Here is a 14,812-nt window from a genome sequence, read left to right as displayed (position 1 = left end):
GCTGCCAGGTCTTACTCAGTAGAGTATGCTCCACGTTTAGTTGGGCTGACCTTCCCATGACCACCCTGGAAGGTCACAGCAAGTATCCTGCGGCTGGCTACTTGGGCTAGCCAGGAGGGAACACAGTAATGGTCAAGGATGCCAGAGCTAGCAGTAATCATTTATTTCACATCAGCCTCTTTTTATGTGGGCTCTTATGAAATGGGTGGTGGATTCTGCTGTCACTGTGGAAATGACGAATAATAATTAGGTTAAAGCAATATATTGCATCATTCACAGAAGAGGTGTGAGGCAGCTCCTTTGAACTTCTAACACTACCCCAGCTGCTCTTCCCCTCTGGGAATGTTGTTTCAACATCTGAGGTTAAATGCTTTATTTGTAAACAAGTGGAAGAGGAAAAAAATTTTTTTTTCCTTTTTTGATTCATTGCATGATTTTATTAACCCATCCTTTACAATGCTGTTACATTAGCATTTAGCTGTTACATGGAAGTGGAGAGAAGGTGATGGAGAGGTCTTTCAGCTAGTGAATATACTCTGTTGGTTCCCCTGAAAAGACAGGCATGTTAAAAAGCCATCAAGCTACTCTTAACACAAATATACCAACATAGTTGAGAACTATAGGAAACAACTGTGTGACCCAAGGTAGGTAGGCTTGGGATATCATAAAAGCCAGCAATACACAGCTTGTGGGTCTGACTTTTCATCAGTCTCACAATGCATTTGCTCTGATTTGAGCTCTCATGGCTCTGGACATATTTTATGGTAAGTTGCATAAATATTCCTCCTGCAGTTATTCTGTCCATGCAGTATAAAATTCCTCAGGAGTAGAAAAGGGAAGAGAGAGTTGTTTGATGCAACATCTTAGCCAGAAAATATGAAGTAGCTTAATGGGAGCTGTATAGAGAGGTGTCTTTTTTGTTGTTGGGTTTGGGGAGTTTTCTGCTTCTCTATAATAATCACGACTGCTTCTGATTTTTTTTTTTTCCTATGGATTTTCTAAATTTTTTGCAGGAAAACAGTGAAGGATTCCTGAGTAATGTGCAACCTAGAGTCAAATACCACAGCATCCTGGCTGATTTCTGCGGCGCCAGAAGTACATACTGCTGTTCCCCATTCATCACATCTTTTTTTTGAGCAGTCACCCCAGAGGGTGGTGCTTCAGTGCAGGGAGAAGAAGATCAGGATGTACAGAAACATGTGTCTGTGGGAAGGGTGGAAGGTACAGGAAGGAATCCGTTTACTTCTAGGCTGGGGTTAGGAAAAGTTCAGGTAAATCTTCCTCTGCCCTGCACAGGGGTTGTGAGCCCTGTGGAAAAGTCAGGAGGGGACAAAGGCAATTGTGGAAGTTTCAGTCTGGTTTCGACTCTTCTGCCACAAAGGAAAGCAGTATGCTGGCCTTCAGCTCTCTCAAGACTTTAAGCCAGTACTGAAGTGTCTTTACTAACACACAGGAAAGTTACCCCACATGCTCCAGCCACTTAACAGAACGTGTGACTTTCTAGGCTCTGATAAACAGATGCTAAAGCTCGATTTCTGGTCTTGCTTTTTATGGAATGAGAATGTGCCTGCTACCTCTCAACACATATTATGAAAGCCTTAATGCCATAGCTGCTGTTCACTGCTGTGGGTTCATGTTTGAACTCTTCACCCGCCACTGCAATCTCCAAGGAGTTGCAGATTCTCATCATTCCCTCTCTGGATTACAGTTTGAAGCACGTAATTGGTTTTCCCAGTGAAGCTGCAATTAGGACTAAGAAGAAAAGGGCTGTGTGTGATTCATGTGAAGAGTAAGTTAGAGGCTTACAGTAAAGAGGGGGTAGAGGAGGGAGGATATTATATAAATTCCCTTTGAGAGTCCTAAAGCGAAATTAAAACATCAATGCTAACTAAGTCTAACTTTTGTAAACCCACCAACTGGGAAAGTTGTAATTTCAGGTTAGAGAGGCTTAGAGAGGAAAACAGAAACCGAACATAAAAGAGACTGCATTTCTTCCTCTCCTTTTCTCTACTTGGCTAGACTTCCTTTTGTCCCTGTGCCAGAGTAAAGTATTTCTGAGAGGCACTTTCCGAAGACCTTCCCTCCTACCCTGATGTTCAGGCCCTGCAGAGTAGCGCTTACATCTGAGTGGATATGGAAATGAGCACGTGTGTGTGTGTGCTTTTCTCTCACAAAAAAAGGCAAACGCCGCAACTCCCCAGTTCTGGTTTGAAGCATAATTTTCATTTCTAGGACGAACACTGCTTCCGGGCAGCAGTGACCGGGAGAAGGGCACTGGGGGAATATATTCCTCTCCCTGCCACTGCCATGCCGTGACTGCTGGCAGTCGCTAGCTGTGTGGGGTGTCCTCCGCTCCGCTTTTCACTATTACCTTTCTCTATTTCACCAACATATCCCTAGATGGAAAATCATAACGGGGGGCAATGCTTGGACTGCTCACACTTCCCAAACTCAGGCCAAGTGTTGCACCGCGTCGTGCTCTGCGGGGCCGTGGCACGGAAGGGTTTGTTCGGCCGGGCTCCGTTCGCGCTGCGGGCGGGCGCGGTTGCGGTTCCCCCGCAGCCCGCTAACGTTACTGGGCTCGGCGGGTTCGCGGCGACACTTCCAGCGGCTCTGCCCGAGCCCAGGCTCGCACACAGGCGGAGCGGCTCCGCTCCCCGCCCGGTACCGAGCTGGTCCCGGCTGCCCGGCCCGGGCCTCGGTGATGCCCGGGAGCCGCGCGGTGCAGCCGCGGGGCCCGCGCTCCGGCCGCCACGACCCGGAGAGGCTCCGGGACGCAGAGGCACCCCAGCCGTGCCCGCCCGGCCGCTCCGGCGGGAGGCGGGGGCCCGGCTCCGCTCCCCCCGCGGGCTGCGGGGCGGGCCGGGGCGGCGGGCGGCACCTCGGGGCCGGGGCTCTCGCCGGCAGGGGCCCGCCGGGAGCAGCGAGGGCGGGCGGCCGGGGCAGAGCGGCAGCCGGCATGGGGGCCGGGGCTCTGGCCGTACGCGTGAGTAGGGGCTGGCGGCGGCACGGGAACGGGAGCGGGGCGGCGCTGCCGGCGGAGCGGGCGGGGGCGGCTGGATGGCGGCTGGATCAGCCTCCTCCTCCTCCTCCTCCCGCCCTCCGCCGGCGTCTCTTGCGGGCCCGGGGCAGGGGAGGCCGGTGCGGGCCCGGCGCCTTCTCCTCGTCCCGAGCGCTCCCCATCTGTTCTCTCCTTCTCTCTTTCTTTTTCTCTCTCTTCTTTCTTCTTCTCCCCGCTCGGCAGCTGCCGCTCGTTTGGGAGAGGCGAAGATTAGTAAAGGCGATTCCAGGCGGTTTTAAGTTTTTTCTTCCCTTTTTTTTTTTAAACCCAGAGAACAACTGCCCTGTCGCGTTCCCTGCGTTAAAGTTGTTGGGTGAGCCGTAAAAGTGCGCCCCTGCGGCGTCTGAATAGGTTTCTTTCCAAGTGTCTGGGCGGCACTTTTTGGCGGCATCGTGCAGGGATGATTAAGTTGCTTTCCCAGTCTTGGAAATTAGCAACAGTAGCATTAATACTTGGACACGTTTTGCCTGTGTAAAGTCAGATCTTCCATCTATAAGGCAACGTAACACTGAACTCTTTGTTTCAGAGCTGTTTTGAGGGGATGGCTTTATTTTGATTTTGGTTAGATGTGTATTTTGCATAACCACGTAATTTTTTTTTTTCCTAGTTAGCACAGCCTCTCCAGATCCTGAAACAAGCTCAAAATTTCCTATTGTTTCTGTGGACATGGCAAATGTCTGTCGGTTCTCATGCAGGTTTAAATAGCGAGGGTCCCCAAGTAAATCCTGCTCAGTGACTCAGGTTTTCAAATGTTGAAACAGGCTGGAAACCTGTAACTGAGCAAGATTGTGAGGCTAATTGAAGGCCTTAATTGGAAAAGCTGCTCAGAAACTGCTCAAAGGATTTTTGCTGTCTTCTGAATTTAATCTAGTCTATGTGATTTTTTCCCTTGGCATGTGTCTGCCTGGAATCAAAATTGCTTATTATTCATTTAATCCTGAATGGGAACAAGTCTTTTTAAAAGAGATGTGGTATTTTAATGTCAGTCAAATTTTAGTTCAAACACTGGTGCATCTACTGTTCATCGTAAATATTTGTAAGATGGCCACAATAAGGCAATATTGCAAGTCTGTTTCACAGATAATAAAGCATATTTATGATGTTTATATAAGCAACATCTTTCGTAAATATCAGACAAGTGTTGTGTAGGACCTGGGACTATAGAGCACACATGTGCTTCAAATAACTGTTTAATGGGAAAAGCACAGCCAAGTGAGTGATCTGCTAGATCATTTTATATCTGAAAGGACAGTCACTCTTAACAGCAGCATAGCAGATGTTCATGTTTCCTACAGTAAAGACGTTGTGTCTCAAGTGAAAAGATTTTAAAGGCTTGTTTAAAATAAAATAAAATATGTATGCTGTGCTAAAATCTGTCTTAACACAGTCAAGTGTCAAGACTTTAGGCAAGAGTGAGCACTTTTTTGTGTTGCTATACAGTATTCTCCATGTGTACAGTTTCTACAACCAGTTTGTTAATGAAACACAGCAGGAATAAGTTTATTTTAAAGCATCATGCCAGTGGTCGACTTCTTAAACAAAGAGATTGAGCTCTGTGGTAGCAGTGGCTCCCAGTTCCTGCAGTGGGATTGCAGCTGTGGTGGTTGATGCTGCTGCTCTGCCTTGAACTGTCTTCCCAAATGTGCAATGCTGTGGGCTGATTAAGATTTCTGCCTATGATCAGTCCTATAAATTAATCATGTATTGTTTTATTCCTCTGGGTGTTCTTGACTGTCTTCCCATGTTTTCTCTGTCACCGCAACTCAAAACTTGTGAGAATGTTGTGCCTCCAGAAGAACCTGTGGGATTAAAGGTTTATTGTGTAGTGGATTTTCCACCCCCCTTGCTATGTGTGATTAGATTACATAGTCCCTTTCTAACCCTAAAACCTTAGTAATTAAATTTCAGGCTTAGCAGATACTAAACATAACAGAAAATCTTTCATAAGAATCCATCACACCTGACAGTGGCCAAAATGAACCCCTAGGAAACAGCATTTGGAAGAAGAGTGTAGCGAACCTTCTCCAGACTGCTGCCCTGACAGGCATCCTGGTGACAAGTTGAGCTACTGGAGGTGTATTGGGATTGTTTGTGTTTGTCCAGGTGCTTTTGTAATCCATGTGATTTTCATGAGTTAACAACAGCAGTCTTCTGCTTACTTGCTCCCAGTTACTTGTTACTCTATAAAGTAGCAAGCTTGTCTACAAAAGTCTGTCTTTCTCCCTTACCTACAGACTGCTTACATTTTTGTTCCTCTTCTATTTTTTCCTCTGTTCATTACTTTCCTGCTTCACAGAAGTTTTTTCCTGGGGATTAAAATGAAGTGGGGCCAAACCCTTATTCTGGAGCGTAGAAGCCAGTTTCGATGGATGTGCTTGTGTTGTGACCACACAACCTTCTGCAGCAAATGTGACTAATGCACTTTTTTTTTTTCCCTCTGCTCCTTTAAGCAGAACAAATCAGCTGTGAGATTGAAGGAGGACATGAAAAAGATAGCTGTGCTTCCACTGAACAAGCAGAGGGACACGGCCTGTCCAAAGGTGTTTGGTGTGAGCCTCCTGGAGCTCCAGCAGCAGGGACTGAGCAAAAATGGAATCCCAATAGTTGTGTGGAATATAGTCGAGTACCTCACCCAGCATGGTAAGCTTAGTGGAGTCACTTCTCCTATGTAGCACTCTTTATGTAAGACTCTTCAAGGGGAAGAATCTGTCTTTTTTTTGTGGAACTAACCACAGGCAAAGAATGTTACTGTATGTGGTTTGCTTCTTTTTTTTTTCTGCCTTGATGCTGAACTTACTTTTTAATATGTTTGTAAACGTAAAGTACAGTGTTAAGTAGCAGCACGCTCATAAACAAGCTGTTCGGTTTATAAATGAAATGTATTCCATTTGTGAAGGTTTGTGTCATCTTCCCGTTGCAAAACAATTGTCTTTAATACTTTCTCTGTATAGAGACAGTCACTGGTACACACACACATACCCCATCAGAGAATATTACTGAAAAGGAATACATGTTCTTATAGATTCCAGTTATTATGAATCCCCTCGAGGAAGCAGGTGTTCAATTCTTAGCTTCTCTCTGCATTCATTTAATGGGAATTAATTTAGTTCCTGTTGTTGAAATACATCTTGTAAAAACCTAGAACACTAGTGGTGCACAGATGGGTTGTATGGCATTTGGTCAGCAATGGAAACGGTTTTGTGGCGGTAATTTCATCTTCTAAGAAGCTGCATCTGGTTTTACCCTAAGGTTTTTCTTTTAGCTACTCAGTAATGATAATCCAGCTGCAGAGGCTTAGATTCTATGACTGTATCTTGATAGATCCTCAGAAGCTCATAGATGCAAACATGGTTTGAAAATCAGCTTGAATTAAGGTACAGTGCAAGTGTAAAACATGATCCTGCCTTTACACAGCAGCATCTTGCTTGATCTACTTCAACCTGCCTTAAAGTGGCCTGCTGGGACACTGGAAGAGAAAGAATGGAAAAAGCTTTCCATCATTTAGGGTTTAATCAAAACCAGAAACTGACAAACACTCTTGACTGCACGTTGTGGGCTGTGCTCTGTGTTCCATAAAAAGATCGGAATCCCACACGACTGTGTCCCAAATATGGACTAAACAAGCCAAGTTTTCTACTCTGCAGCAAGATTAGCTGGGCTTCTGAATGCCAAGTTGATTATCTGGCCCCGATAAAGATAAAGGCAATTCTCTTTCTCTGAAGTGGAAGCGAGATCTCAAAGATACCCTCTTACATAGAAAGTTGTTGAAATGGGTGTCCTGTATCTGTGTAAGATTTGTTTTGTGAATTAATGGTGATGTTAACTGCGAAGGCATTTTTAACAAAGGCCCAGACACCCAGGCTGAGTTGACTCTCGGGCAGCTGCATCCTTAAACTAAGTTTGCATTAAGCTGCCTGTTTCCAAATTTATAGGTGAAGCCAAATTTCTCTGTGCTGTATTTAGTAGTTTCTAATTACTGTTTTCTGGATGTTCTAGCCTCTCTTTATTTCCATAAATGAGTGAAAAAGAGGGAAGGAAGTTTGATCTGTGTGGGGCCTGTGTCCTTTGCTCACCTAGTGCTGCAAAACCAAAAATCATTATTGAGATGAGGTCTTTTCTGCCCTCGAGATGGCAGCACAGCATGTCACATGAGAATGCATTTTTCTGTGAATGCAGGAATACAAACTCTGCTTTAGTCAAGTAAAATGTTGGAGTGCTTGTCCATTTTTCCCTTTCACTTGAGCAATTTGTCTTCTGGTCCAATAAAAGAGATTATTTTTCTCTACAAACTGCTGCCTCAGAATTGATTTCCTGGACTGGAAGCATTCTGTCAGATCGCAGTTCCTTGACGTTTAGTCTGAACTGATGAAAACAATATATATTTCAATCCTCTTAGTGTTACACTCCTGAGGAAGAACAAGCAGGTCCACAGACACAGCATTAGAAAAGGCAGAATTTTTGTGGTGAAAGTGTTCTGGAAGAAAATTAATTTACAGACTTCAGTTTTAGGCTCTTCACAAAAGGTTTTGAGTCTTAACAAATGCCTAGAAAGTGATGTTCAATTTAGTGTGATTCTTCTGACTTTCTCTCTTGAAGCCTCCTTTTTTGTACATCTGCTTTACAGGGTGTGGGGTGTCTGGCCTGTAGTGATTGATACCATTCCTTTTTCATTGTGAAATACTTTGGGCTTTGTGCTGAGCAGGAAACATTATTTGCTCATTGAGATTTCCTACTGTCATAAAGTTGCAGAACTCACTATGGAGTTACAGCTGCACTCAGCACATATTCAGATGTTTTTGCCTCATGATGGTCACAGGTAAGAACCTGTTACCCTGGAACATGGAGCTGGAAGTAGTTACATGTGTGAGTTCAGCAGTCCTGCTCAAGGTAGTGGGCTACTTGCAAAAATGAAGCAACAGAACTGTTTTGTAGAGTCCTTTGTAGGATCCTTTTCTGTTGAAATATACCAGTGGAAAATGTGGCTGTCTCAGTTGGTTTCTCCATGGTGTGAGACAACTCAGTGGCATTGCTGTGTTGTGGGTTCTCAAAAGAGTATCTCAGGCCTCAAGGTCTTGTCACTAGTATTTTTATTTATAATCCAACTAACTGATGGGGGGGGGGCGTTCTGGGGAAAAAGTAGTATTTTTTTTTTATATTATGATGTGTTAATTGCCCTTGTTTGTATTACTACGTGTTATTCAAACTAGAATATGTGTTTCATGGTATCACTGGGATGTGGTAGTTCAGCTCAATCTTAAATCAGTTTTTAATTACAGGTATGACACAGGAAGGTCTCTTCAGGGTGAATGGCAGCATGAAAATGGTGGAGCAGCTGCGTCTGCAGTACGAGCGTGGGGAAGAGGTGGAACTCGTTAAAGATGGTGATGTGTACTCAGCAGCCAGTCTGCTGAAACTGTTCTTGAGAGAGTTGCCAGATGGGATTATCACGTCTGCCTTACATCCCAGGTTCATCCAGCTTTACCAGGGTAAGTGAGAGGTAAAATCTCCATCCTTCAATGCACTTTCTTTCTGGATAACTGGTTTCTTAGTTTACTTTGTTCCTCATTTCCTTTGGCTTCAGCTCTCACCTGCTCCCAGATGTGCAATTCTGTTACAAGAGGCAGAAAAATGTTTCTTATGTATTGGGTAAAGTCTGGACTATTTATGATTTTCTAATCCAGTTATATCTGTTGAATAAAAAGTGAAATGATGAGCTGGTTTCTTTGGGTATGCTTGTAGACAATAATTGTAGTCTCTTTAGGACTCAGATTTGCTTCTGTTTGCTAGGGTGTTTTTGGCAGTTTCATTGTAATGGACTCTGAGAAGTGAGAACTTCATCTGCTGGTCAAATTGGGCCAAAAGCATATACTGCCAAAGTTTCTGCTTCTCACTAAGTAATGTGATTGTCCATCAAAAAAAAGAACCAGTTTGCAAGTAACAGCAGACTTTATGTTTTATTCCCTGTCATAGCACACAACATGGAAGATTTCTTTTTTTTTTTTTTTTTTTATTGACACCCCCTCATCCACCTTCAAGTGGTGGAACAGCCATAGTAAAGACCACCACTTCTGCTGTGGAAAGCTGAGAAACCATTTTGAAGAGAGTTATGCAAGTTTCAGTCAAATTCATCTGAATCTGACAATCTCTGGTGGTGGTAGGTGGAATAAGTGGTGGTTGGCCCTGTTGCTTGGCTGTGTGGGTCACTGACAGTTCGTCTCTCTTGCTGCAGGCAGTCAACACTTCTTTATGTTTTCCTCAGAAGCTGCAAGGTGGGTGGGTAAAGTTACTGGAAAATGCAGAGGAGGAACATGCACTCTGGCATGCATCCCTTGTGGAAGATGGTGCAAAGTTCTCACACCCTTGTCTTGAGGACTTCCTTCTACGTTTCTTACGTTCAGTGGAGAGAAAATTTCGCCATTTCCAGGAGGAGTAAGAATACTGCCATGTGTTTCTTCTTTCTTTCTTTTGTTAACTGGGCTGTAGAGAGTGTTGATGGTGCACTGGAGAAGAGCTTTGTGCTTTACCTTGAGTGCAGACATTTCAGCTGTAATAAGGTTGTATGTGGGCTGTGTAAAATACCTTCCTATTTAGTAAAGTTGTCAGGGGCACAAGGATAGGGTTCAGCAAGTGTTGTGTAGGAAGGTGCTATTGTTTTAGAAAGTCCCCTTTTTCTGGTCATTGCTGTGCTTTCCTTGGGATCTTTTAGATTTCACCAGGTCTGACTCATGAGCTGCATTTTACTTATGTTCTTTCTCATAAATCACAGTTAAAGTGTAAATTAGTATAAGTCACACCTTTGCTGTTCCATATCCCTGCCCCCCAAGAAATATTGATGTATTTTACCAGAAACTGCTGATGTCCTTTGTGAACAGTGCTGTTTGTGGTGTTTGTGGAAAGGTTAATATGTTCCATCTCTCACAGGAAAGGCAAAATCCCCCCAGTACTTTCTAGGGAAATGAGATAGGTATCCTTACTTAGCAGATTTACTCACCAAACTTTCTTGTTTCCAAATAAAGTTACTGGTGTAACCTATGAACCCAGTTCTGCAAAAATCCATCCAACTGTGACGTGTCCTCATAGCTAAGTTTGCCTATATCTCACAATAAGATCCAACTTAGTGCCATTACAACTTTGATTAGGGAGAAAAAAGTCTTATTTGAAAAATTCCAGTTGGCTATTGTGGCAAGGGGAAGGCTTTTGTAAAGTTTGAAGAAAATTTGAAGGGTTTTTCATGCCATAGAAAATAGAGCATAAATGAGTAGTTATGAAAGGCACTGGTGACTTTGACCATGTTCAGATTAGTTTAAGTGGTAGGTGGGCATTTGCTTGCAGTTAAATGATCAACCAGCTGTGCAGGATTGCAGGAGTTATCTGTTCACTTATCAAAGTATGTGCAAGGGTATTGGTTGCAAAATGGTACCAGGAGAGTGCGTGCCTGGGTGTTCGTTTTGTAAACTGTGAAGAGAGTAGGGCAAACTGTTTCTGAGTCAGCAGGTTATTAAAAAATAACTTTGAATCTGGAGCCACTTTGTGGCATGTCTACAGTGAAGGCAAATACAAGCTCTGTCACAACCTCTGTATTCTCTCCTGTTGAAGCTTTGCATGGGAAATGTTTTTCTAGGATTATGCTAGATTTCTTCTGGTGTATTTTTAGGGATTGTTATCAGCATTTTTTAAGCCATCTGAGATCTTGGCCTGAGAAAAACACATAGTTACTTTACTCACTATAAAAATGGTTAGAGATTGATCCCTCTAGTTAAAAAAAAAACTGGACTGAAAATTACAAATTTTACCTGTAGCTGTAACCCTTTTCAATTCCTATTTGAAATCAAATTTGCTCTCAAATTTGTTACCAAATCAAAGAGAAATAATCTGACCTATTATGAAAGAGAGAAGCTGTCCTGTTGGTGTTCAGGAAGTCCATGCATCTGGTTTGGCATTGCTGTCTGCAGCCTATGCAGTGTTGTGTGAAACAGAGCTCTGCATGCTGCCCTCAAGTCCTAAAGTATGTTTATATAAATATTCAACGTAATGCCAAGACTATGCAGCTCCATAAAACATCATGTAGTGTATCGTGGTGTGTCCTGGCATTCTCTCTGTGCCCTTGGAGAAGGCCAGTGGCAGTGGGAGCTGAGAAGGGCCTCCCTCTGTAAACGATGTTGATCGAAGATGTGTGTTGCAAGCGCAAGCCGGGCACACACTGATCATGACCTTGGTGTTGGCCGGTCTCCTCACAGTGCCTAACAAATAAAGGCTGCTCCTTACGGGGAGTTCTGGGGTAAAAAATGTCCATCACAATCTCTTTTGTGTCTGAGGCTTCACTGCAGAGCAGAGCTGTGCCCACCCATGTGAAATAGGCTGTACTTAGAGAAACCTCAGCCAGAAATTAGCAGCTCCCATACAGCAATCCCTGCCTGAGCTTGTTTATTCCTTCTGGCTTTTCATTTCTTATCTTCTGTATCGTGAACACTGACTCTTAAGACATCTGTACATACTGGGAACTGTACGTACAGCTCTTACCCCTTTCACAGGTCACTTGCTTTCATCAAGACAAAGTGCTATTGTACTGTAAATTTTTTTTCTGTTGTTGTTATTTCATTCCCTCCTCCAGCAGAGGTACAGTGAAATATGGACTCTGTCTTCCTTTTGTACTCAGTCTAATTAAGTTTAATGCTATTTCATCACTCTGGCTTCTTGACATAGCTCCATCCTATAGAATTTAGATTTTTGCAGTGGGCAGCAGCTAGATGTGAATTCTAATTCACATACCTCCTTCTGCTCACAGCTTGTGATGACTGGCATAGTTTTATTTGGTGCCTGTGAACAGCCTTGCTAGTTTCAGGGTGTGGGATGGGAGGTGGTGGAAGGGAAGGAGCAGCTCCCCGGAACAGGTCAGTTTACAGAGCACTTAGTAGCCAGCAGCTGTTTGAGTTAGGTGAACAAGCAGAACCAAAAATACAGCTTGTGTTGGGGGATTTTAGAGGTCAAATTTTGATCTGAACAGTGACTGTGAAAATTAATAGATGAGAGCTGACCTTTTAACCATGGTAACTGCAGCAGTGCACCAGATCTGATTTGTTAGGTATGTGTGGTTCTCTGGGATCTTGTGACATAATTTTAACCTTTTCCTTTGACTTTTATTGTCATTTTAGTGTTAACAGAGCTATTTCCAATCTAGAGAAATAACTTCAGTTTTCCATGTGCAGATGACATTTGTTATGCTGTAAAAAGTCTTGGAACTGGATTTTTTATGCAGATGACACACACCAGAGTTCCAAAAGAAGTGTGCTCTTCCTCCAGTATGTTGGAATGAAGGATAAATACAGTGCTACGAAGTGCTGTCATGATAGAGAGTGAGGTGTCTCAAGCTGGATTGTGATGACAGCCTTCTTACAAGGAGGACGTACAACATTTCTGCTCCTGGTGGCAACAAGGCGTGATTTGTTTCCCTCTGGGGCAGGATCATGTCTGAAGGATCATGTCTGAAGCAGATTGTTTCTTGGCAGAGAAAGACTGGAGTCCCACTTCTCACAGACTCTGGAGGTGGAGAGAAATGCTTTAATTCCTCCGGCGGCCCAGTGGGTGCCATGGTACTGCAATGCCAATGTGCTGCCTCTGTGCCGAAGATCAGCTTCCCAGGGCACATTGAGAGCTGCTGACAGATGCAAGCTTTTCTGTCTGCCCTCCAGTCCGGTAGTATGCAAGGCAGCTGGAAGCTATGCAGACATGGTAGCATGACACTGAGCACTAGCCTCTCTTCCTCACCTCACAGCACAGATAATTGGCTGGGGCATGGCACTGTGATAATGTGGCTTCGGTGCTTCCAGGCTGGAGCTGTTTACAGTCAGAGCATTTGAGACTTGAGTGAAACAATTACACCCACCTGTTTGCAGGAATTCCATACCTTTAGTGGTGTTCAGGCAGCATGTTCTGCAGAGGGAATGAGTAACGTGAACAGAGATGAATTGGGGAATTAGATTGTGTCTCTAGCACATCAGAGACACTCAATATGTTCAGAAATAGCATGAACTATTGGAAAATATGTCCCTCTTGTTGTGAGCTGTGGGTGTATGCTGAAATTAAATGAGACTGAAAACACCCTCACAAATGTGTCTGTACTTCCTACACTGTTGAGACTCCTGTTTCTAGTTAATTAACATTTTTGGAGAGACTGCCTGTCCTTTCCACTTGTCTCCTTGACTTGTTCCTCAGTAATGAGTCCCTAGTTCAGCTTTGAGGTGCCAACTGCCCTTGCTGGCTTCCTTGGTCCTCTGTTCTGTGTCCTCTGACTGCTGAGCCTAGACATGGCCTGAGGCTGCTGGTTTTCTTCCGTTCCTCAGCCCAATCCCCTCTATTTCATTCTTGGTTTCAAGCCCTTCCTGACTGCACATCTAGCTGGGCTTCTCTTGCAGGCCTTGGTTGAGATGCTGTCTATTGCACATGGCTGTTGGAAGGCTCCCAAAATAACAAGGTGAGTGTGTCCATCTGCCTTGAGAGCACCTTCCTCTTAGCCTTCGTTCTTATTTTCTTCCTTTTCCCTTCCATATGCTGTTTTGGGCAAAATTTTCAAAAGAGCTGGACGTGCTGTGCTTGAAAGTCGTGAGTAGCATAAACCACTTTGGTGCTCAGATGTTTTTCTGATGGTCACTACCAGCTCAGTAAATCTTAGTGACTGACTTTGAAACAAACTGAAGAGGAGGAAGAATGATCCAAAGAATGGTTTGTTACCATGACTCAGGACTATTTTTGCTCTTTAATTAAAGTTGAAAAGCTGTTCTATTTGAAGAAATAGAGCCATAGATAGCAGTGGTAGACTTGTCCTGAAAATTGTGCAAAGTGCATGGAATACCATGTATGCATGTCACTATCTAGATTCGCCTCAAACTATAAAAGGAATTTTTAAAAATAAAGCTGAAATCCATGAAATGTCATCAGCAGGAGAATCAACAAATTGGTTTTGGTTTCTGGATTGTTTTGGAAGAAACACTTGAGTTCCCTCCTTTGTTTTTTCACTGGAGAAGGAGGAGAGGGAGCAAAGTCCTATTTTGTTAGATTTCACGAGGAGAAGGAATTTGATGGCTCAGTAAATGGGGTTTGCTGCCTCCTGTTACTCAGTGTCTCTATGTCCTTCAATTAGGGTAATTTCTTATAATGTTATGATGTGGTGTCTGTCTCTGTTCCTGAAAGTACAGAAACGAACAAAGGTTTGGCTGTGCCCAGAAATAACATTTTTGATGTTGATTCACACCCCATAATAAATCATAGTGAATGAGCAGGATCATCCTACCCAGAAAATATGACTAAGGCCATGGGCCCAGTAGCTTTGTTTGTTGTCAGAGTGCAAACCTGTGTTCAGAATGTTTTGTGGTGGTTATTAGCATCTTTCTAGTTTGGAAGGGATGGAAATTCCTCCAGTAAATGAAAAAGTACCCGTCTGTCTAAAGCCCCAGTGGGAGACTCAGAGAGGCAATTAGTTATCAAGGGCATTCCCTAATTAGATGATAGTGATGGAAGAGGTACATTTTTTCTGGGAGATGGCTTTGGCTTTCCTTATCATAACTGCAAGCAATTTGTAGTAGAAAACACTCTGTGCTAGTTGCTTTGTTATCTAAAGAAAAGTATGTTAGAAGGTGAATTTTAATGTTCTGGCTGCATGGAAATCAGTTGTGTTTTGTTTTGTTTTAAGCCTCATAAAAAGATAATTAGTAACCAAGTCAGAGACTGTACAGTCCACTTTGATCGGTGCAAAGA

At 43.6% G+C, this 14,812-nt stretch overlaps 1 protein-coding gene across 5 annotated transcripts in view; it reads left to right on the top strand.

The window, feature by feature from the left end:
- The first annotated feature begins 2,920 nt into the window (after window positions 1-2,920).
- The window catches only part of FAM13A (family with sequence similarity 13 member A), a 124,222-nt gene continuing 112,330 nt past the window's right edge, over window positions 2,921-14,812 (top strand). For 4 of the 5 annotated variants that reach the window (XM_039550664.1, XM_039550663.1, XM_039550662.1 and 1 more), the window contains exons 1-3: window positions 2,945-2,986; window positions 5,512-5,701; window positions 8,338-8,547. In XM_039550664.1, the coding sequence (XP_039406598.1) occupies window positions 2,960-2,986; window positions 5,512-5,701; window positions 8,338-8,547 (427 nt within the window). In that variant the 5' untranslated portion in view covers window positions 2,945-2,959. Of the gene's footprint in view, window positions 2,987-5,511; window positions 5,702-8,337; window positions 8,548-14,812 lie in introns of all 5 variants that reach the window. The other variant, XM_039550661.1, reaches the window with a different exon arrangement.

The sequence above is a fragment of the Corvus cornix genome, chromosome 4 (genome assembly GCF_000738735.6).
Source record: "Corvus cornix cornix isolate S_Up_H32 chromosome 4, ASM73873v5, whole genome shotgun sequence".
Classification (NCBI taxonomy): Eukaryota; Metazoa; Chordata; class Aves; order Passeriformes; family Corvidae; genus Corvus; species Corvus cornix.
Note: the sequence above shows the minus strand (reverse complement) of the source record. Positions and strands in the feature narration are given on the sequence as shown.